The 24,787-nt window shown below is 47.6% G+C and overlaps 1 protein-coding gene across 6 annotated transcripts in view; it reads right to left on the bottom strand.

Moving 5' to 3' along the window:
- Window positions 1-1,411: 1,411 nt before the first annotated feature.
- The window catches only part of nup153 (nucleoporin 153), a 65,582-nt gene continuing 42,206 nt past the window's right edge, over window positions 1,412-24,787 (bottom strand). For 4 of the 6 annotated variants that reach the window (XM_079523251.1, XM_079523254.1, XM_079523256.1 and 1 more), the window contains exons 15-22: window positions 19,983-20,567; window positions 17,659-17,859; window positions 12,645-13,484; window positions 10,419-11,262; window positions 9,628-9,911; window positions 6,341-6,553; window positions 4,698-4,923; window positions 1,412-2,986 (exon numbers count right to left, since the gene is read on the bottom strand). In XM_079523251.1, the coding sequence (XP_079379377.1) occupies window positions 2,896-2,986; window positions 4,698-4,923; window positions 6,341-6,553; window positions 9,628-9,911; window positions 10,419-11,262; window positions 12,645-13,484; window positions 17,659-17,859; window positions 19,983-20,567 (3,284 nt within the window). In that variant the 3' untranslated portion in view covers window positions 1,412-2,895. The remainder of the gene's footprint in view (window positions 2,987-4,697; window positions 4,924-6,340; window positions 6,554-9,627; window positions 9,912-10,418; window positions 11,263-12,644; window positions 13,485-17,658; window positions 17,860-19,982; window positions 20,568-24,787) is intronic. The other 2 variants (XM_079523253.1, XM_079523252.1) reach the window with 2 other exon arrangements.

Raw genomic sequence — 24,787 nt, 5'->3', positions numbered from 1 at the left:
GCAAAGACTGGTCTGGTATTTACACCATTACATTTATCACACTATTAGCTCAATGGATTTACATCAATGGTTTTTGCCCCATATGTGTTAGATATTCAGAAACCCATCCACCACGTGACATCAATGGGGAATCCAAGCTAATAGAAACTGCAGGCTTTTCTATTCCTGAAAAGTTGCTATGTGATAATGGAAGCCATCGTTCTCACGATAATAAAAATGTATACAAATATTTTTTTAGCGGTCTCGTAAAATATTCTAATTCATCGATAGGATTTTTGGATTTTCATGAGCTGTACGCCGGCCATAATCAACAAAAAAAAAAGGTTTTAAATACTTCACTTTATGCACAATGAATTGAGAATATGCAAGTTTCACTTTTTGAATTATTTTACAGTAGAAAATGAACTTTTACAAAATATTCTAATTCATTGAGATTGAGCTGTATATTCCTTCCCAGCGAATGCTTTTAATTCAAATCTTTGCTTCTACATTTTGAGAACCACTGACATAAACAGTTTATTTTTCATAAAACCGTCTAAAATGATTTAGAAGACCTTTTGTAGAATCTGTTCTCAGGTCATAATAATGGATTAATTAACTCTAATGACAAAGAACAAAGCACTCATTTTGTAGTTTTATTGATGGCAATTTACCAATGCTTTTTATTTTATCACTCATCCAGTAATAATAATCATGGCTTTAAAATTAAATCGACTTGTCCTTATCATCCAAAGTCACCCTAGTCCATTTAAACAAGTGATAGAAAAATATATACTTAATACTTTGTACAATACTGGTTTTGGTCCAAACAAAAGTGGATCAGAAAAGCCAATATACCTTTAATCTTCAAAGGCTCCCCAATTTGCATTTAAGTTCCTTTTAAATGGATTCGGGCAACTTTGAATAATAATAGAGATTTACATAATAAATTCTAAAGACGAGAAAAAAAAAAGAAGCTGAATGCAGAGTTGGTAACACAAAAAAAGAAAGAGGAAAAAGAAAAATGCAACTTCACAGATTTTTTTTTAAAAAAAGAAAGAAAAACAAAATCACTATTTACAGGTTTTTCATAATAATATTCAAAGGCCAATTGAGAGAGACGAGAGAGAGAGGAGACGGAGGGAAGGAGAGAAGGAGAGGCAGAGGGGAGGAGGGAGAGAAACACGAGGAGAAAAGAGACGTGAGGAGGAGAAAGGAGAGAGACGCGAGGAGGAGGAAGGAAGGAGAGAGACATGAAGAGGAGGAAGGAGAGAGACGTGAGGCGGAGGAGGATGAAGGAGAGAGACATGAAGAGGAGGAGGAAGGAGAGAGAGACGGTGGGATGCAAAGAGCAGGAGAAGCCACGCATAGAGAGAGAGAGAGAGAGAGCGCTCAAGACGAGTGAAGAACAGATTGTGGACTCTAGTATGCATTTACAACGACGACATCCTCCTCGTCCTAACCGGAGGGTCCCCGCAAGGCTCTCCTCCTCCACAGACAGACAGTGCACGGTGGGGTGGAGGGGAGGGGAGGGGAGGGGGGCTTACGGCTGCCGTCTCCCCAACATTCATTTGCTTCTCAGAACCAAACACACAACCACGACACCACACCACACAGCAGGGGGGCTCCGTTTCGTCGCAGCGACCAATCCAATTCGTTCCGTTTCTTTGCCGACACGCACACACACACACAGGCGCACACACGCAAGCACACACACAGGCGCACGCACGCAAGCACACACAAAGAAACCAAACACACCTCAAGTCTGTACATGGGGGGGGGGGGGGGGGGGGGGGAGAAAAACGAACGCAAAACAAGCATACACGGTCTTATCACACACATACACACACACACACACACACACACACACATGCCGATTCTTTAACCCAGTGTAAGAATCGGACCTCCCTCCCGAGACAGGGGGAGCCACCATTTTACACTGGGAGGGTGTGCTCAGATGTAATCCCGATCCCTGTGTAGAGTGCTTCTTTGTATGGGGGGGGGAGGGGGGGGGGGGGGGGGAGGAGAGGAGGGGCACCCTAAAATAAGCTATTCCAGTCTGGCTGCTACCTCTTCAGCACCTGACCAACCATCCTAACTCTACTGAACAAATATTATTTTTGTATAACACTCGCAACTCTTTAGATTTGCAGTCGATTTTCTTCTTTTTTTTTTTTTTTGCCCTTCTAATTTTATTACAAAAAAAAACAAAAAAAAAACAAAAAGTCATGCCTAAAGTCTAGCAGACATTTTGCAGGTGTTGAAAATATAGATATATATTTATATATACGCGCATCATCGGTTTATTTCTTGTTTCCGTTGAGCAGAGATTCCTTGCTTGATTGTGTCTTTAGTTGTCGTCGTCGTCGTCTTAAGTTAAAAGCCGTCTTGATATAACGTTTGTCCTGTTGGAGGCGCTCCCGAGTCCCATGCTGACTGCAGCAGAGGAGGGGAGGGGGGGGCTCACAGCCCCTGGGACCCCCCAGGCAGCTCCTCAGCCTGGGACCCCCCAGCCAGCCCCTCACGGGCCATGGGACCCCCAGCCCCTCACAGCGCCTGGGACCCCCCAGCCAGCCTCTCACAGCCTGGGACCCCCAGCCAGCTCCTCACAGCCCCTGGGACCCCCCAGGCAGCTCCTCAGCCTGGGACCCCCCAGCCAGCTCCTCACAGCCCCTAGGGACCCCCAGCCAGCTCCTCACAGCCCCTGGGACCCTTCCCCGGAGCCTCTTCAGTGTTTGTCCAGGTGACGACCGCCCCCCTCCCCTCCGTCACACCCCATTCCCCCCCCCCCCCCCCCCCCCCCCCAGCCTTCAGGACGGGTGCCGTTAAAGAGTCGAGTCAAAAAAAAGTCTACAGTCTAAATAGTTTGTGGTTCCGAGACGAGAGACGAGTCCCGGGACACGCTTCCTGTCCGTTCTACTTCCGACGCCGCACGGCCGTTTTGATCTTGCGTCCCGAGATGGTCTGCTGTCCGCCCGGGGAGGCCGCGAACGACTGCTTAGTCGCTCTGGAGAGAGAGAGAAAAGAAAACTATTATCATCAACTAACCATTATTATAAACTTTAGCTATTGAAAAATAGCAGATCTACAAGCTCATAGCTCATTTCTTTGAAAAATCGTGAAAATGTGGTGCAAATCTTTGAATATATACTCTTTCAGAGCGTTTTTAACTAAAATCTTTGCTTCCAGGGAGTCCCTGGAACAACATATTTTCAGATGGGGGGTGGGGGGGGGGGGTGGGGGGGGGGGGTCGGTCGCCAAATACAGATAATTCTGGGGGGTTCTTGGACATGAAAAAGGTTGAGCACCACCACTGACAGAGAAACATGAGGTTTTTCAGAAAACTGTCAAGATTTAGAAGACATTTTGTAGAATCGTTCCCAGGTCAAAATGGGCTAATACAACACTATCATGCCCACCTTTCTAAACTAAACTGTGTATTATATATATTATATGGAACATAACCTGCTGTGAAGCTGTTCACAAAACGTTTACATAACATCCACATGTACAGATGTTACTATTATTTTTTTACCCATTGATTGCTCTTTCTTGCACTCTTTATTCTATCCTTTTGTTTGCTGTTCTTGCTGTGTGTGTGTGTGTGTGTGTGTGTTTTTTAGTGGTGCAACCACTCTCTTACGGAGCTATGTGGGTGGGTGCGTCTGAGCACGAAAACAGCATGGTTGTTTTTCCACCACCCGTGCGCAACCTAACACACACACAAATTAACTGTATATATGGTGATTGCGGGTGTGCCAGTACAGTACAGGCTACCGTAGAGGGACGCCCACACGTAATTTCTCAACCGTGTAGGACGCGGGGCGGCTCGCCGGAATCGGGCCGGCACCCTGGGTCTGGAACCCCCCATTGGCTGTTCTTATCCGTGTCCTTAGGCCTCACTCACACCTAAGACACACGCAAGACACACTTGTGTCCTGTGTGTCATGGCCGCCTCAATGCATTTCCAATAGGGGGGAGGGCAGAAGACAGCCATGCAACAAGGTTGTGTCATGAAACCATGTGACTCCCATTGGAAATGCATTGAGGCGGCCATGACACACAGAAGACACAGGACAAGTGTGTCTTGTGTGTGTCTTAGGTGTGAGTGAGGCCTTACTCCTTACTACCTCGTTTTAGAAGGTGACCGATCAATGATAAAAATAAAAAAAATCCGCCGGAGATTAGCTAGTAACGGACGGACGGCGTGTCAAACATACTCGCTCTAAACTGCCTCCCCCTGACCAGCCGGGGCGCCTGATGGAGGGGAAAGGAACTGGTCGGAATAACGTGTTCCTTCTACGTCCAACCAGGGAAACTCCCCCCTGTCAGGTGTAAAGGAGCAACTTGGACACTCAGGCATGAAGGAAGCATGAGTTCAAGTCCGTTGCTCTCCCCATGTCCCCCATATATGGGGACTAGGTTGGCGGAGGGTGTGTAGAGCCCAGGATCACATTAGATAATTGACACAGGGGTGAAAAATGGGTTACAAAAATCGTGGGATAAAAATTATAAAAATACATACCCCTAATCTAGGGAGCTCTCCATGGTTTTGACCCAATGGACAATGTTCCGTCTTCATTTCTGACTTCGACGAGCCTCTCGTTTGAAATATTAATGCTTCTAGAGAGACTAAAATCTGCCATAATCGGCTGGAACTCTAGCGCCTTTATTTATAAGAATTACCCGGCCCAAAAAAAAAACTAGCGTTAACTCACCCGATATTGAAAGCAGGCGGCTGGGCGAAGCTGAAGCCTCCCTGCGCCGGGGGCTGGGGTGTGACGGAGGGTGGGGCGCCGGGGGCCGGGGACCCCGCCGGCCCACCCCCGCCGAAGGCGCCGGGGGCCGGGGACCCCGCCGGCCCCCCTCCGAAAGCAAAGACGCCCGCCGTGCTGTTGGACGACGCCCCGAACGCGCTGGCTCCTCCGAACGCAAAGCCTCCACCTGAACACAACACACACACACACACAAAACTGCAGGTTTAGCGTCGGCCATTCGTGAATTCTAGAGAAATACAATTTTACAATGTAGGCCTTATATCAGACGCTCTTAACCCATTTTGGGCGGGAACCCAAAATGGGTTCATACGAGCTACGAGCTTGTAGGTCTGCTATTTTTTGAAAAATCGTGAAAATGCGGCACAAATTTGGTCCCTGGAACAACATATTTTCAAATGGGGGTCGGCGGCCAATTACATGTATTTTTGGAGGTCCTTGACATGAAAATGTTTGAGCACCACTGACATAGAAACATAGGGGTTTATCAGAAAACTGTCAGGATTTAGAAGACATCTTGTAGAATCGTCCTCGGGTCTAAATGGGTTAATCCAGATTATACCACAGGTCGTTTCGAGGAAGCAATCTGATTGGTTGAAACAGCCTTCTAGCCGTGGGTTAAACCAGCACCATTCACCACCTAATCAAAACAAAGAATTCAGCTGCTCTGTTCTCCCAGAGCGCTAGCAAACTCGGTGGCTAGGCTAGCTAGTTTCTTGGGACATTTGTGGTCGTAGTGACTACATCTGTCATTAAAAAAAAATATTTTTTTCAGCGATTTTCTTAGTTTTAAGGGTAACTGTGGTATAATTGCAATATTACACTCGAGGGTGTGGGTTAACGTGATTATTGCCACGACAGGGATGCGGTAAGGAAGGAACGAGACGAAGTCTCGTTCCTTCCTTACCGCATCCCTGTCGTGGCAATAATCACGTTAACCCACACCCTCGAGTGTAATATTGCTTAAGCGATTTACAGTAAGCAAGAACACCACATGGTAATACATCACATACATAGAAATAGTCATCAAGGATCATAAGCAAGCCAAGAAGGCGGAATATCATTATATATTATATACATTATATATTTCAGCAATATATAATGAAACTATGAAATACAAGAGAGAAACACGCCAGTTTTAGGCATTGGCCAATTATAAATTCAAGAGAACTACAATACCATTTTGGCGCAATGATTCTTGCCGCAATAATTGTGTAAATGTAACTTTCCATTCCTAAAAGGTGTATGTTAAAGATGGAGTGCCGTGATTTTTTCCCACCCTAAAACATGATCAGCCCACAGCTGTGGTTGTATGCTAAAGGGGGAGGGGTTAGGGGAGGGGCTGATAGTGTGATGTCACTATATTACTGTTTATTTCATTGGCCCGTCTGACCGTCAAGGGTTCAGCCTCCAGGAAGAAACGCTAAATACAAAGTTAATAATACACCATTGCACATAAAAACGACTCCAGGGTGTCTAATGAAGTACGGTCACCTCATAGACACATGAAAAACTGGAAAAATACAAAAAATTGTGGCACTCCCGCTTCAACAAAAAGGTGTATTGTTAACAAAAGGCCAACCTACTTGGAGTGGAGTTGGCAGCCGCGCCGAACACGGGGGTGGACTGCTGCCCAAAAACGGGGGTGGCGTTGGGCTTGGCCCCGAAGGACGGGGTCTGTGACGCCCCGCCTGTGAACGGGGACGGGGCCTGGGACTCGAACCCTGAGCCGAAGGAAGGGGCCTGGCTCGCCCCGAACCCCCCGGAGGGGGCTGGGCTGAACACGAAGGGAGACGGGGCTGCAGAGGACACAGACAGAGAGCAGTTAGATTAAAACTCATTTAGGCCTGACGTCGAAATAAATAAAAAGTCTTCTGAAAGAATACATTTGTGCCACATTTTCACAATGTGAAAATAGCAGAGCTACAAGCTCGTAGTGCGCCATCTGCTATTTTTCAATAGCTAAAGTATAACATGATGCTTAGTTAAAACACCACAAAGGGGTTCCCGTCCAGAATTTAGACCTAGGCTCGATTCTACAAATGTCTTCTAAAGCATGACAGTTTTCTGAAAAACCTGCTTTTCCATATCAGTCATTTTCAAACATTTTCATGTCAAAGACCCCCAAAACTAGATGAAATTGGCCGTCGACAACCCATCTGAAAATGATGTTGTTCCAGGTGTTATTGCATGTTGTTTGGCATTCGACCACCACATTTTGGTGGTCAAATGCGGAAGTGCAAACGAGCGCTCAATGTTAAACCGCCTGCAGTTCACGCTCTAACCACTACCGAGTGCTTCAGCGCTGGAGAGCCTCACTGGGGGCTTGAGGAGGCGGAGCCTTCACTTCCGCCTCATGGCGTACTCATGACCAGAGAGGCAACAGTCTGTCCACGCGAGACTACGTCTACGTCTTTTAGACCAGTGGTCCTCGAGGAGGTTCCAGCCAGTGGTGGGAAAAAGTACTCAATTGTTTTACTTTAGTAAAAGTACCAATACTGCAATTTAGAACTACTCCGTTACAAGTAAACGTACATACTTTAAAATGTACTTGAGTAAAAGCATCGGCATCAAAATGTACTTAAAGTACTAAAAGTAAAAGTATTCATATTGCAGAATGTCCCATTTCACATGTTCAAAATGTGTACAAAATCTATTGAAAGTAGCCGATCTACAAGCTCTCAATGCGTCGCGACGCATTGTGAGCTTGTAGATCGGCTATTTTCAAATGGCCAAAATGTATAGCGTTGAAGTGGTTAATGTATGTTTTCTAATCAAAATCTCCAAAGTAACTAGTAACTAAAGTTTTTCAAATAATTGTAGTGGAGTAAAAAGACGAATTTTGGCTCTGAGACGTAGTGGAGTAGAAGTAAAAGTATTGGAAATACTCAAGTAAAGTACAAATACCTCAACATTGTACTTAAGAAAAAGTACTTAGTTACTTTACACCACTGGTTCCAGGTGATCTTTAACTCTTTAAAAGTGTAATCTTACGTGATTCGCTCTCAAGAGTTACATCAGGGACGGGCAACTTTGACCATGGCGAGGGCCACTATATTTCCACACTCACTGCAGAGGGCCACATTACTGTTGTAGCAAAAATAGTTTTGCTATATTTGAATTGGAATCCTGAAAAGTAACCTTTGTTTTTATTTAATTTCAAATGCATTTATTTATATTTATGTCAAGTTTATGAACTCAATACAAATTACATCGGACGTGAAACAGACAATAACATTTTAATACTAGTCATTCATAGACTGAAGTAATTAAAGCGGGTCATGTTTGCATGTTTGGAATTGTAACAGCTGAAATCAATAATAATATATCAATATTCGGATATTAACCTGAGGGCCACATTAAGTGATGGTGGGGGCCGCATGTGGCCCGCGGGCCGCCAGTTGCCCATGTATGAGTTACATTATTGTTAAACATCCGCATTGCTTAATTTACAAGTAAGTGCACACCTTGAGGGCTCGGGCCTATTTAATCCATTATGTGCCCATCGTTTATAGCGCCTGGACCACTTTTACCGGCGGGCCGGAAGTTGTTGTGAATGTGTAGCAGCTAACAATAGCCACACCACTCTAGAGTCGATCGGCAACAACGGGAGGTAAGAATAAATCTATCGCGACTAGCGACTGGGCCGCGGAAGACCGTCAAACACAGGATCTTTTTTCATAATTAGACGGGAGGATTTAGATCGCGAGTTATGAATGTTTTAAGATTTTCGTTGTCGTCAGCTAAACAGGCAGGGAACATTTTCGATGACGTGTCACTGTTGTGCAACACCGAGGATTGGGCAACAAGCGCTCCTAGGCTGTAGAGCGATGCGTTCAGTTTTCATAGCCCAAATAGACGGAGATGAATCAATCTCCGTCTCGGGCAACTGGCCGTGCACTTGAACTTGACGTGATCTCCGTCTTGCGCCTCCAAGGTGTTAAGAGGATGTATAAGAATTGTTATTTTGATCAATTGCTTGCCTGTTATCTCTCCAAATGGTGCCAACATCAATACAGCATGGAATTGTGGACAAAATATTATTCGACGACAACAAAATATTCTTTCGTTTTTTTGGGTCTGAGAGGCTAAATCTCATCGAAATGGTGGTCCGCCGTGGCTGAAAAGGCTGAATAAATGTGATTTTTTTTTAATGAGTTAAAGGGCCACTTCACCCCTTTTGCAACCAGATCTTATTTTGGGAGACAATAAACACTTTCCTGGGGGTTTTTATGTGGGTAATATGTGTTTTAGATATTTTAGTATTTCAAAGTGTCCATGGGCTCCATGATGTCATGGACACTGGGGCTCGCTTATTTACTGGACTACATGTCTCAGTAAGACAGCCCTATCCACAAGGAGGAGCAGTGGACCAAAGCATTATGGGAATTGTATTCCACGAAGGAAGTGAGCCCAGTGTCCATGACATCATGGAGCCCATGGACACTAAAATATCCAAAAACACACATTACCCATGTAAAAACCCCAAGAAAGTGTTTCTTGTCTCCCAAACATCATTAAAATAAGATCTGGTTGCAAAAGGGGTGAAGTGGCCCTTTAATAGAACAGGCATGTCTGAAATAATTGTCAGAGCTGAAATCGACGTGTAATGTTAGAGTCCACAGAAGTGAACCTTTCAAGCCCGTTTTCTCAACTCGCTGTTTTCTGCAAAATACTATAAGCCATATCTCCAAAACTGGTGGGTCAAACTGAACAACCAATATGTCAATTTGAAGCTATGATTCCCTGCTTTCATATGACATGAAAAAACGAAAATTCCAAAAAAAAAAATCCAATGGCAGTCCCTCAGTCAAATGTGGTCACAAATAATGGGCCTCGACAGGAAAGGGGTTGAAAACCTTTTTAGACGTACCTGAGGACGAGGCGGCGGGGGGCGGGGCCACGCTTCCAAACGAGAAGGAGGGCGGGGCGGCGACGGCGGCGGGAGCCGCGGCCGCTCCGAACACGAAGGGCTGGGAGGGGGCGGAGCTTAGGGAGGGGGCGGAGCTCAGGGAGGGGGCGGAACTCTCCTGACTTCCCCCGAAGAGGAAGCCTTTGGTGGGCGGACCCTCGCTGGAGGCCGAGGAGGCAGCCTGGCCGAAGACGAAGGCGCTGCTGGGGGGGGGGGGGTTAGTGCTGGAGGAGGAGGTGGTGCTGCTGGCAAAAAAGTAGGTTATTGTTAACGAAAACCAACGAAATAACGAAAACTGAAATTGAACACATTTCGTTAACTGAACTAAAAAAAACAAAAAACACAAAACGATAACTAACTGAAACTGTATTGTTAGTGTTAGTTATTGTTTACAAAACCAACTAAAACTAACTATAGACAATGGCCTCAGTTTTAGTTTCTCGTTATCAACACTAACTGAATATAGTTTTTGTAAATTATGTCGTTTGTTGAGTTTTTATTACCCAATAGGCCTACTTTCTGACCTTTTTGAATCCTGCACCCGACTAATAATAACCCCAAAGTATGAAAAACTAACACTAAAAAACTAAACTGAAAGTAACACAGAAATACAGAAATAAGAACTAGCAAACCCTCTCTAAAAACAAATGAAAACTAACTACTAATTAGAAGAGGAAAAAAAAGTCAAAACTAACCAAAACTAAAGTGTAATGTAAAAATGAAAAAAAAAAAAAAAAAAAAACGGTTCTAACCTGCTGCCAAACAGACTGGGTGCTGCCGGGGCGGCGGCCGTGGTGGCGGCGGAGGTGCTTCCGAACAAACTTTGTGCCGCGGCCGCTGTGGAGGAACCGGTGCTGCCGAACAGACTGGGTGTCGCCGGGGCAGCGGTGGTGGTGGTGGTGCTGCTGCCGAACAGACTGGGTGTCGGCGCAGCAGTCATGGAACTGGTAGTGCCAAAAAGACTGGGTGTCGGGGCAGCGGTGGTGGAGGTGCTGCTGCCGAACAGACTTGGAGCCGGGGCGGCTGTGGTGGTGGTGCTGCCAAACAGACTGGGTGCTGGAGCCGCTGTGGTGGTGCCAAACAGACTGGGTGCTGGAGCCGCTGTGGTGGTGCCAAACAGACTGGGTGCTGGAGCCGCAGTCATGGAACTGGTAGTGCCAAAAAGACTGGGTGTCGGGGCAGCGGTGGTTGTGGAGGTGCTGCCAAAAAGACTGGGTGCTGGAGCCGCAGTCATGGAACTGGTAGTGCCAAAAAGACTGGGTGTCGGGGCAGCGGTGGTTGTGGAGGTGCTGCCAAAAAGACTGGGTGTCGGGGCAGCGGTGGTTGTGGAGGTGCTGCCAAAAAGACTGGGTGTCGGGGCAGCAGCAGTGGTGGTGGTGCTTCCGAAGAGACTTGGAGCCGGGGCGGCTGTGGTGGTGGTGCTGCCAAACAGACTGGGTGCTGGAGCCGCCGTGGTGGCGCCAAACAGACTGGGTGCTGGAGACGCCGTGGTGGCGCCAAACAGACTGGGTGCTGTCGGGGCAGCAGTGGAGGAGGAGGAGGAACTGGCGGTGCCCATGAAGGAGAAGGCTGGCTTCGGGGGGGCAGCCGCAGCATCTTATTGGGAGAAGAAAAACAAGATGTCCATGAGCATTTAAGGAGGTGAGCCGTTAAGCTGGACAACGTGACGGTAACGAAGAAAAAAACAAACAAACAAACTTATCTTACGGATGTTAAGACTTATCGATTTAGTAGCCGGCGTCGTCAGCCCTTATCGTGACCATGCAATGGAGACGGTGGTGGACATTTCCTACATACATTAATGTAACACCTTCCCTCCCGACACACATGCGGCGATCGTGAGGCCAGTGTCAGTGAAATGCGCAAAATACCACAGTAGAAGAAGAGATCCTGGGCAACCAAGGACTGTCTAAAGAGGACGGGACGCGAAGACCGTACGGGCGACGCCATGTTGCTCCATGGTGCTCCATGGAAGGAAAGAAACATGCGCAGTTGAGACCAAGGAAGCTGAACGCGGAAGTGTTGGCTGCATATAGCCCATTGCGCATGTTTCTTTCCTTCCATGGAGCAACATGGCGTCGCCCGTACGACGCCATGTTGTCTTCGCGTCTCGTCCTTCTTAGACAGTCCTTGTGGGCAACCAGGAAGTGTAGCCGCAATTTCCTTGCTAATGATAGGCCTTTTGAAATGGTCAAATGTAGGCCTGTCACAATTATTACTAAATCTCCTAATTGCAATTATTAGAGATAGTCGCTATTATTTTCGCATTATCCTCAACCGATTCCACGTTGAGAACTGTCCATGTACATTTCATTTTTTATTCTCCAAAAATAGCAGAAATGGCAGATCTACACGCTTTACAGCACATCACGTGTTGTAAGCCTAAATAGCAGATCTACAAGCTTAACACATCACATGTTGTAAGCCTAAAAGGTTGTAACGTTCTAATGTTAAATGCAAAACACAGTTAAATCATTAATCGCAATTATTTGTGACACTTAATCCATTTAGACCCGAGGACGATTCTACAAAATGTCTTCTAAATCCTGACAGTTTTCAGAAAAACCCTATGTTTCTATGTCAGTGGTTCTCAAACTATTTCATGACAAGGACCCACAACAATTATACGTAACTGGCCTCCGACCCCCATCTGAAAATATGTTGTTCCAGGGACCACCCAGAAGCAAAGATCTGAGTTGAAAACGTTCTGAAAGAACATGTATTCGAAATTTGCAACACATTTTCATGATTAAAAAAAAAAAAATAGCAGATCTACAAGCTCGTAGCGCGGCACTGGGTGCCGCGCTACGAGCTTGTAGATCTGCTATTTTTCAATAGCTAAAGTATAACAATGCTAATGCTTAAAACAGCAAAAGGGGGTTCCCGCCCCAAAATGGGTTAACCGTCAAGTAAAATGTGCGATGGTGACAGCCTATAGGTGATGTCTGTGTATGATCATCTAGAGAAGCTTCTCTGACCTGTGGCACTCTGTCCGAAGGCGAACGAGGGCTTGGGGAGTTCCGTGGCGGCGGGGGCGGTGTCTTTGCTCTTGTCCGCCGGGTTGCCGAAGGAGAAGGTGGGCTGGGCAGCCGCCGCCGTTGCAGGCTGGTCTTTGGGAGGGTCCGGCTTACCGAACGAGAAGCCCCCCAACGTGGCGGGCGCCGCCGCGGCCTCTGCCTCTTTGCTAGCGGCGCTAAACTGGAAGCCGGGCGCGGCGTCGTCCTTCTTCTCGGCCGGGTTCCCGAAGGTGAACGAGGGAGCGGCGGGCTCTTTCTCCGAGGACAAGGACCCAAAGGTGGAGCCCACCGATGGGGTCTCTTGGGGGTCGCTGGACGACGACGACGACTCCACAACGTCGCTCTTCTCCTGAGAGGAGGAGGGTGCGTCGGAGGAGGAGCCGATGGCCGCAGATTTCTCCTCCTCGGGTTTCGACTGTCCGAAAACGGGCGCCGCTCCGGCGCCGAACTTGAACCCGGAGCCCACTGCGGAGGCGGCGGGCTCCGAACTCCCGTCGTCGGTGGAGGAGGTGGTGGTGACCCCGAATTTAAAGCCCTCGCTGGAGCCGCCGAACTTGAACCCCGACGAGCCACCGCCACTACTACTACTGTCTTTGTTTGTTTCCGACGAGGAGCCTCCGAAGGCTGTGCCGAACTTGAACCCGCCCGCCGCTGCGGACGATGACGACGTCGATGAGTCTGAGGAGGGAGCGCCGAACTTGAAGCCCGCGGAGGAGGAGGAGGAGGTAGAGTCTGAGGAGGAACCAAACTTGAAGCCTCCTGAAGTCGAGCCAGACGTGCCGAATGTAGACGAACCAAAGGCTGTACAAGACGAGGCAAAAACACGACATGTTGTTAACTGACTGGGTAGAGTAGGAGACTGCAGATTCTTTAAGATTTTTTTTCTCTTTTACTTTATTGATAGTATTAACCCGTTTAGACGCGAGGACAATTCTACAAATGTCTTCTGAATCCCGACAGTTTTCTGAAAAACCCTATGTTTGGGAACCACTGCTCTAAAAAGTATGAAAACAGCGGTTGTCTCATAAGAAGAGCTGTGATTCTCAGAATTCAGTTTGAAACACTTTAGTACAGCTCCAGAATGAATGATTCAGCGTCCTGGCGCCGACATTATTTTTGGAATTATGGTTATACCATGTTTTTTTTTTTGTAATCATTTTAAAAATGTATCAATTGTTTCCGTCTGTGACCCACAAATGAGTGCATTCTGGGATGGATTGGGCCCAAACACATGAACGCGCTGCCGCTGACTATCATTGCAGGCATTCAGCGGCATTTGAAAAGACATGCCAGGGACACCCATAAGACATTTTTTAACCCATTTAGACCTGAGAAATTCTATAAAAAAAAATCTTCGAAATCTTGACAGTTTTCTGAAAACCCTGTCTCCATGTCAGTGGTTCTCAAACTATTTAATGTAAAGGACCGCCACAATTATTTGGCCGCGACCACCATCTCAAAATATGTTGTTCCAGGGACCACCCAGAAGCAAAGATATGAATTTAAAAAGTTTGCACCGAAAGAATATATATATTCAAAGATGTGCGCCACATTTTCACGATATTTCAAAAATAGCAGACCTACAAGCTCGTAGCGCGCCACTCTATGAGCTTGTAGATCTGCTATTTTCCAATAGCTAAATTATAACTATGTTTAAAACACCAAAAGGGGTTCCCGCCCAAAATGGGTTAAGGCTCTAGCAGTGATTCTCAATCTGTTTAACACATTTTGTGCCCAAAACGTCTGTGGACGTCCTGGGTATTACCGCACGTGCATAGCCCAAGACGTCTGTGGACATCTTCCAAAAAAAATATATATATATATATATATATATATATTTTTTTTTTTTATTAAAAAAAAAATCAGAAAAATCAAAACACGTGGTGCCAAAGTTTGTGTTTTCGCCATTGAGAATGCATTTGGCGTTTAAATTAAATAACTCAGAAACTATAAAACATTTCAAAGTAAAAAGTTCCAGCATGTGTCTCCACAGTCAGCTGAATTATAAAAAATGTGAATGGATTTTCTAGGTGAAAGTGATTTTGGGCAGTTTTGCGTGGGCTCTCAATGTGTTAATGTCAAGGACCCCCCAGTTTGACATGCATATTAGTCATTTCTATCTCTGGGACCCCCCATTTATATGGTAAAATAAAATCAATGTTAATTTAACTCTGAGAGTGTAACAAATGGAACCAAATGGACCTGTTAGGGTCCATTTGGTTCAGTTTGTACACTCTCAAGAGTTACAGACCCATAAGGGCCCATTTGGTTCCAAACCATCATTTAGCTGGGGGACCCCCTGGAACTCCCTCAAGGACCCCTGGGGGTCCCCGGACCACACTTTGGGAACCACTGCTCTAGAAGTTGTGTAAAGACAGAAGAGAACAGAGCACTGAAGTGTGACATCACAACCACTAGAGGCCGCTGTCGCCCTGGGTCAGGTATTTGTAGTCATAAAGAAGTGTGTTACAATAATCAGCCGGGCGATTTCACTCAGATGGATATGAACTTATGAAGCATCAACCGACGGTGAAAATGTACCAATTTATCCGATTCCATCAATAGTTTTTTTTTCTCCAAACACAGACGTTATAAAATGTAACTCATGTCATTGGTTGCATTAGAACGACAGGCTTCTTTTGTTTCAAGTGGGAAATTTGGTATATAGTATTTTTTTATTGGCCTGAAATATTGTCTGTATACATGCATTCATGAATCCACTTGCTGACCGGCTGTCACTATTGGGCAATTTGTTTTTCCATTAACATCCTATGGCAGGCAAAATTGTCAAAAATGTCAAACTTTTCTTATGCTTTAAGTAGCATGTGACATGTCAAACAAGGGGGTTTTCATGATTCTGAATCCCTTCCAAGCATTAGTTTTGCACAAAAAACACTCCTTGGGCTAAAAACGGCCATAGACGTCATGACAAATGTGATTAGGTCAGCACAAATGTGATGAGGTCAGCACATGAAGTGGCTACATGTGCTACTTAAAGCAAAAGGAAAGTTTCACATTTTTGCCTGCCATAGGATGTCAATGTTAGGGCCACAAGAAACCCCTATAAAACAAATTGCCCAAATACGGACAGCCGGTCAGCAAGTGGATTCATGAATGTATGTATATATAAAAAAAGACTATATACCAAATTTCCCACCCGATCACATTACACCCATCCTAGCTGCACTCCACTGGTTACCGGTTAGTTTTAGAATAGATTTTACTGATAACTTTTAAAGCCAGGCAGGGACTGGCTCCTAGCAATATCAAAGCCCTGCTGCCCCCCCGTTGAACCAGGGGCAGGGCGCTGCCTTAGATCCTCGGGCATTTCTGTGTGGAGTTTGCATGTTCTCCCCGTGTCCCCTAGGGTAGGTACCCTCACAACAAACATGCAGCAATCCTGGTCTCTAAACTGCCTCCCCCTGGCCAGCCTGGGCCTGGCGCCTGATGGAGGGGAAAGGAACTGGTTGGAATAATGTGTTCCTTCCACACGCTACGTCCAACCAGGGAACCCCCCCCCCCCCCTGTCAGGAGTAAAGGAGCAACCTGGACACTCATGCATGAAGGAAGCATGAGTTCAAGTCCGTTGCTCTCCCCAGGTTGGCGGAGGGTGTGTAGAGCCCAGGATCAAAATAGATAATTGACACGGGTGTGAAAAATGAGTTACAAAATCGTGGGATAAAAATATATATATATGTGACCAAATTTGACTGAGAGACTGCCATCGCGCAAATTCCAGCTTTTCACCAGAGGAGAAAAACTTTTGTTGTTTTTTCCCCAAAATGAGTTAATAGCACAGGCAGACTCTACAATGCCCAAACATGTAGCTAGGTGTAATGTTAGAGACCACAGAAGTGAACCTTTCAAGCCTGTTTTCTCAACTCGCTGTTTCTCTACAAGACATTACTCTATAAGCCATATCTCCAAAACTGGTGGGTCAAACTGAACAACCAATATGTCAATTTGAAGCTATGATTCCCTGCTTTCATATGACATGAAAAAAAGAAAATTCAAAAAAATCCAATGGCAGTCCCTCAGTCAAATTTTGTCACATATATATATATATATATATTAAAAAAAAAAGATCCTCGGGCATGGACCTCCTGAAAGGCCACCCTCGTTACGCGGGGTGGTCAGGCTTTCGCAGTCCGGGCACCCACGCTGCTCTTTTGGCTCTTTTGACGGAGATGGCTATAGGACATGTGCTGAGAATGGAGCAGGACCCACCCTGGGCAAGACCTACGCTGAAAAGACTATCAGCGGAAGTGGCGGAAGTGTTGCGTGTAAGATAACTACGTCACGCGGTGCGGCTGTGTTTACTAGTCCCCACCCAATGATCATTTCAGCGGGAATACATTTTCGGGAACACAACGCTGCGATTGGTCAAAAAACGTTAACTTCCGGGGGGGGTTACACGGCGGAAGTCCCGCATTTCGATAGCTTCTCTGCCTTAGGTTGTGACCAGGCTCTTCTTTTTCGCAGTTAAGTGAGCCTGGGACCGAGGCTAAGCAGGACCACATCACAAAGGTGGCCTTAATTAAAACACAATCGACGCCAGGATTCCTTCAAAATAGGAGCTCTGGGGTGCCGGAAAGACATGGCCGCTTTTACTCTGCAATAGTTCAGCACAGGCCAACATAGATTTGTTCTATCTCTTTTTAGAACGAGAGTTGTAAGATTTGTCTTAAATCATGACTATAATGTTATCAATTTAAGCCCCTTTAACACAATCAGTCCCGGGATTGAAATAGGAGCTCTGGGGGTGCCGGGAAAACATGGCCGCTTTTTATTCTCTCGCCTGATATCATTGAAGGTGCGCCATGACGTGTACACACACGTCCCTTTGAATCCGTCGGTTGGATTCCCCTAGGACGTGTGGACACGTCGGATGGACGGAAAAATGAAGTTGGCACTTAGTGAAAAAAAAGAAGTCAAAAAAAGTACTGCCTTCAATGAGTTAAAAATGGCGTTTTACCTTTGGTCTCCTGTGCCGCCGCGGCGGCTCCTGGTCTGGGCGTCTGGCATGCGACGCAGGATGCGTCGGCAGCCTTGTTCTGCACACAGCACACGTCACAGTCCCAGCATCCCTCTGGCTTCTTGAAGCGCTCGCCGAAGCCCAGCAGAGGAGCGGCACTGGGGGCCGATGCCGTCGACGATGACGACGCCGCCGCTGCTCCTGTCGCGTGTTTAGGACAGAACAGGGACGTGCACGCATAAGACATCTACAGAGATTTAAAAAATATTTTTGCTTCCCAAAACGCAGTTTATAGTTAAGGGCCGCAATAAAACAACGACCTCTGCATCCACGGGATGCACTACTTCATGGGTTCATGGAGACCCCAAGGGGTACTTGAGGGAGTTCCAGGGGGTACCTAGCTCAATTAGAGATAGTTAGGAACCAAATGGACCCTTATGGGTCTGTAACTCAGAGAGTGTACAAATGGAACCAAATGGACCCTAACGGGTCCATTTGGTTCCATTTGTACACTCCGAGTTAAATTAACAGTGGTTTTACGATATAAATTGGGATACCAGAGATAGAAATGCCATTAAATGGGGGGTCCGTAGCATAATGCGTGTGAAACTGGGGGTCCATGAAAAGAATGTTTCGGAATCACTGCTATAGAGCCGTAAAAATCCTCCCTTATCGGGGTTACTGGCGTATGTTTTCAAATGGGGGGTCTGTGGCCTAATAAATGTTGATTTGGGGGTCCTTGACACTACTGTACTGTTTTTTTTTAATTCTAGTTTATTTTGATAGCTTTAGTTATAATAATCATTTCTTCTTCTGTTTTCTACATGAATATAACCACAAATATAACCATATCAAATGAAATGGGAGTTAAATGCTGCAATTTGTAAAAAAATGGCAAAATATGACTCCTAACGTCGTTGAAGTGGGACTCATCTAAAAGACCATCCCTGCATCCCGGGACTCATTACATTGAAAACCTATTTACATCACTGCATCAAAGGGGGCTTCAGCCCCTGCCCTTTTACCCGTCTGTAAAACAACTGCCCTCTCCAGACCACGAATGCAGCGTTTACTACATGGTGAAAGATGCCACTCCTTTCCATGCCATGCCGGAAGGCAGCATTCGGGAGAATTGCTTTTTTTCCCCCCCGAAGTCTCCTGAACTTCAGAACGCAGCATTTTGCGCTCAACAAAATATGTGTTTAGAAATCCATGTCGTTACACACCGCATCTCCAGTAGATAAAGAGTGCTGGGTGGCGCCCCGAAAATAGCTGATCTACAAGCTCTCAGCGCGACACGTTGTGAGCATGTAGATCAGCTATTTCCGCTACGTTTGTCCAAACTTACGGGATTTCAGCCCCTGCCTCTCGAACACTCTCTGGGCGCTCATCATCCTAGCACTGATTGGACCAGCGATCCAATTAGAATGACAACATGTTTTTTTGGTTAAAGGGACACTTCACCCTTTTTGCAAAAAGATACATGTTAATGACGTGTAGAAGCTTTAGAACACTTTCATGGGGGTCTTTATGTGTGTAATATGTGGTTTTAGATATTTTAGATTGTAGCAGTGAGACCAGTGTCTCTGATGTCATGGACACTGGGCTCACTTCCTTCCTGGACTACATGTTTTGTCTCAGTAAGACAGCTCTCCCCCTATCCACAAGGAGGAGCAGTGCACCAAAGTATTATGGGAATTGTAGTCCAGGAAGGAAGTGAGCCCAGTGTCGATGACATCAGAGACACCGGGCTCACTGCTACAATCTAAAATATCTAAAACCACATATTACACACATAAAGACCCCCAGGAAAGTGTTCTAAAGCTTCTAAACGTCATTAACATATATGTTTTTGCAAAAAAGGGTGAAGTGTCCCTTTAAAACTGTGTCACATTTTAGTCACCCGGAATGTTTTAGTGTCAGTTTAAGCCTTCTAAATATCTATCTAGCTATCTAGTCTTAGTTTTAAGTCATCGTAGCTTTAGTTTTCGTATAGTTTCCACCAGTGAAAACAAGGGTAGTCGACGAATATATTTCACCGTAGCATTAGTCAACACTGGTGACTCATACGTCTCATCCTACCTGGCTTAGGGCTCATACGTCTCATGCTACCTGGCTTAGGGCTCATACGTCTCATCCTACCTGGCTTAGGGCTCATACGTCTCATCCTACCTGGCTTAGGGCTCATACGTCTCGTCCTACCTGGCTTAGGGCTCATACGTCTCATCCTACCTGGGCTTAGGGCTCATACGTCTCATCCTACCTGAGCTTAGGGCTCATACGTCTCATCCTACCTGGCTTAGGGCTCATACGTCTCGTCCTACCTGGCTTAGGGCTCATACAGGCCACACACGTGGCGTCCTGGCCCTTGTTGTCCAGCATGCACGTGTCGCACTGCCACGCGCCGTCCGCCTTCTTGAACTTGTCCCCGAATCCCATGAGCCCAGTCTTAACCTCCGAGGAGGAGGGGAGTAGAGTCAGCGAGGGCTTGGCCCCGGCCCCGCCGCTCCCAGGCTTGGCCGTCTCGCAGGCCACGCACTTCACCGTCTCGGGCTTGTTCTGGACCAGACACGTGTCGCAGTCCCAGGAGCCCGCGGGGGGCGCGAACGCCAACAGGCCGCCGAAACCCGCCGCGGCGGCGGGCGGCTTACTGTCCGCCGGCTTGGACGCTGACGCGCCGGGCCGCAGCGACGTGCACGCCACGCACTTGTTGTCCGAGGGTTTGTTTTGCACCAGGCAGACGTCACAGTCCCAGGTGCCTGCTGCCGGGGCCTTGAACAGGTCGCCGAAGCCCGCAGAGGAGGAGGTGGTGGTTGAGGAGGAGGGTTTGGAGTCCGTGGAGGTCTGCTGGGGAGCAGCGTCGGGACCGGGAGAACTCCGAGATACAGGGGAGGAGAAGGAGGCGAAGCCTGCATGGACGGACAGAGAGAGAGACAATGATTAGAGGGCTCAGGATAAAAAAAATCACACCCGTGTGAACTGAGTGGTGTAAGGTCTTATATAGACTGATCAGCTGTGGTCTGACGTAATGTCTGACGCAACCACGCTAATTATTTTGGTACAGACAGACAGACAGACAGACAGACACATAAACTAACAAAGCCAGTCGTAGGAGTGGTTTACACCACTCAAAAAAACATAGATGTTACAATTTAGGCATTCATCAGACGCTCTTAATCCAGAGCGATTTACAGTAAGCAAGGACAAAACGTTCAGTCCTGCTTCAATAGGACCTTACTGAGGTCCACCACACTGCCCTGCTTCAATAGGACCTTACTGAGGTCCACCACACTGCCCTGCTTCAATAGGACCTTACTGAGGTCCCCCACACTGCCCTGCTTCAATAGAACCTTACTGAGGTCCACCACACTGCCCTGCTTCAATAGGACCTTACTGAGGTCCACCACACTGCCCTGCTTCAATAGGACCTTACTGAGGTCCACCACACTGCCCTGCTTCAATAGGACCTTACTGAGGTCCACCACACTGCCCTGCTTCAATAGAACCTTACTGAGGTCCACCACACTGCCCTGCTTCAATAGGACCTTACTGAGGTCCACCACACTGCCCTGCTTCAATAGGACCTTACTGAGGTCCACCACACTGCCCTGCTTCAATAGGACCTTACTGAGGTCCACCACACTGCCCTGCTTCAATAGGATCTTACTTAGGTCCACCACACTGCCCTGCTTCAATAGGACCTTACTGAGGTCCACCACACTGCCCTGCTTCAATAGGACCTTACTGAGGTCCCCCACACTGCCCTGCTTCAATAGGACCTTACTGAGGTCCACCACACTGCCCTGCTTCAAAAGGACCTTACTGAGGTCCACCACACTGCCCTGCTTCAATAGAACCTTACTGAGGTCCAGAACACTGCCCTGCTTCAATAGGACCTTACTGAGGTCCAGAACACTGCCCTGCTTCAATAGGACCTTACTGAGGTCCACCACACTGCCCTGCTTCAATAGGACCTTACTGAGGTCCAGGACACTGCCCTGCTTCAATAGGACCTTACTGAGGTCCACCACACTGCCCTGCTTCAATAGGACCTTACTGAGGTCCACCACACTGCCCTGCTTCAAAAGGACCTTACTGAGGTCCACCACACTGCCCTGCTTCAATATAACCTTACTGAGGTCCCCCACACTGCCCTGCTTCAATAGAACCTTACTGAGGTCCCCCACACTGCCCTGCTTCAATAGGACCTTACTGAGGTCCACCACACTGCCCTGCTTCAATAGAACCTTACTGAGGTCCAGGACACTGCCCTGCTTCAATAGGACCTTACTGAGGTCCACCACACTGCCCTGCTTCAATAGGACCTTACTGAGGTCCACCACACTGCCCTGCTTCAATAGAACCTTACTGAGGTCCCCCACACTGCCCTGCTTCAATAGGACCTTACTGAGGTCCACCACACTGCCCTGCTTCAATAGGACCTTACTGAGGTCCACCACACTGCCCTGCTTCAAAAGGACCTTACTGAGGTTCAGGACACTGCCCTGCTTCAATAGAACCTTACTGAGGTCCACCACACTGCCCTGCTTCAATAGGACCTTACTGAGGTCCACCACACTGCCCTGCTTCAATAGGACCTTACTGAGGTCCACCACACTGCCCTGCTTCAATAGGACCTTACTGAGGTCCACCACACTGCCCTGCTTCAATAGGACCTTACTGAGGTCCACCACACTGCCCTGCTTCAATAGAACCTTACTGAGGTCCAGAACACTGCCCTGCTTCAATAGGACCTTACTGAGGTCCACCACACTGCCCTGCTTCAATAGGACCTTACTGAGGTCCCCCACACTGCCCTGCTTCAATAGAACCTTACTGAGGTCCACCACACTGCCCTGCTTCAATAGGACCTTACTGAGGTCCACCACACTGCCCTGCTTCAATAGGACCTTACTGAGGTCCACCACACTGCCCTGCTTCAATAGAACCTTACTGAGGTCCAGGACACTGCCCTGCTTCAATAGAACCTTACTGAGGTCCCCCACACTGCCCTGCTTCAATAGGACCTTACTGAGGTCCACCACACTGCCCTGCTTCAATAGGACCTTACTGAGGTCCACCACACTGCCCTGCTTCAATAGAACCTTACTGAGGTCCAGAACACTGCCCTGCTTCAATAGGACCTTACTGAGGTCCACCACACTGCCCTGCTTCAATAGGACCTTACTGAGGTCCACCACACTGCCCTGCTTCAATAGGACCTTACTGAGGTCCACCACACTGCCCTGCTTCAATAGGACCTTACTGAGGTCCACCACACTGCCCTGCTTCAATAGGATCTTACTTAGGTCCACCACACTGCCCTGCTTCAATAGGACCTTACTGAGGTCCACCACACTGCCCTGCTTCAATAGGACCTTACTGAGGTCCCCCACACTGCCCTGCTTCAATAGGACCTTACTGAGGTCCACCACACTGCCCTGCTTCAAAAGGACCTTACTGAGGTCCCCCACACTGCCCTGCTTCAATAGAACCTTACTGAGGTCCCCCACACTGCCCTGCTTCAATAGGACCTTACTGAGGTCCACCACACTGCCCTGCTTCAATAGAACCTTACTGAGGTCCAGGACACTGCCCTGCTTCAATAGGACCTTACTGAGGTCCACCACACTGCCCTGCTTCAATAGGACCTTACTGAGGTCCACCACACTGCCCTGCTTCAATAGAACCTTACTGAGGTCCCCCACACTGCCCTGCTTCAATAGGACCTTACTGAGGTCCACCACACTGCCCTGCTTCAATAGGACCTTACTGAGGTCCACCACACTGCCCTGCTTCAAAAGGACCTTACTGAGGTTCAGGACACTGCCCTGCTTCAATAGAACCTTACTGAGGTCCACCACACTGCCCTGCTTCAATAGGACCTTACTGAGGTCCACCACACTGCCCTGCTTCAATAGAACCTTACTGAGGTCCACCACACTGCCCTGCTTCAATAGGACCTTACTGAGGTCCACCACACTGCCCTGCTTCAATAGGACCTTACTGAGGTCCACCACACTGCCCTGCTTCAATAGGACCTTACTGAGGTCCACCACACTGCCCTGCTTCAATAGAACCTTACTGAGGTCCAGAACACTGCCCTGCTTCAATAGGACCTTACTGAGGTCCACCACACTGCCCTGCTTCAATAGGACCTTACTGAGGTCCCCCACACTGCCCTGCTTCAATAGAACCTTACTGAGGTCCACCACACTGCCCTGCTTCAATAGGACCTTACTGAGGTCCACCACACTGCCCTGCTTCAATAGGACCTTACTGAGGTCCCCCACACTGCCCTGCTTCAATAGGACCTTACTGAGGTCCACCACACTGCCCTGCTTCAATAGAACCTTACTGAGGTCCCCCACACTGCCCTGCTTCAATAGGACCTTACTGAGGTCCACCACACTGCCCTGCTTCAATAGGATCTTACTTAGGTCCACCACACTGCCCTGCTTCAATAGGACCTTACTGAGGTCCACCACACTGCCCTGCTTCAATAGGACCTTACTGAGGTCCCCCACACTGCCCTGCTTCAATAGGACCTTACTGAGGTCCACCACACTGCCCTGCTTCAATAGAACCTTACTGAGGTCCAGGACACTGCCCTGCTTCAATAGGACCTTACTGAGGTCCACCACACTGCCCTGCTTCAATAGGACCTTACTGAGGTCCACCACACTGCCCTGCTTCAATAGAACCTTACTGAGGTCCCCCACACTGCCCTGCTTCAATAGGACCTTACTGAGGTCCACCACACTGCCCTGCTTCAATAGGACCTTACTGAGGTCCACCACACTGCCCTGCTTCAAAAGGACCTTACTGAGGTTCAGGACACTGCCCTGCTTCAATAGAACCTTACTGAGGTCCACCACACTGCCCTGCTTTAATAGGACCTTACTGAGGTCCACCACACTGCCCTGCTTCAATAGAACCTTACTGAGGTCCACCACACTGCCCTGCTTCAATAGGACCTTACTGAGGTACACCACACTGCCCTGCTTCAATAGGACCTTACTGAGGTCCACCACACTGCCCTGCTTCAATAGGACCTTACTGAGGTCCACCACACTGCCCTGCTTCAATAGAACCTTACTGAGGTCCAGAACACTGCCCTGCTTCAATA

Source organism: Electrona antarctica, assembly GCF_951216825.1.
Source record: "Electrona antarctica genome assembly, chromosome: 15".
Classification (NCBI taxonomy): Eukaryota; Metazoa; Chordata; class Actinopteri; order Myctophiformes; family Myctophidae; genus Electrona; species Electrona antarctica.
Note: the sequence above shows the minus strand (reverse complement) of the source record. Positions and strands in the feature narration are given on the sequence as shown.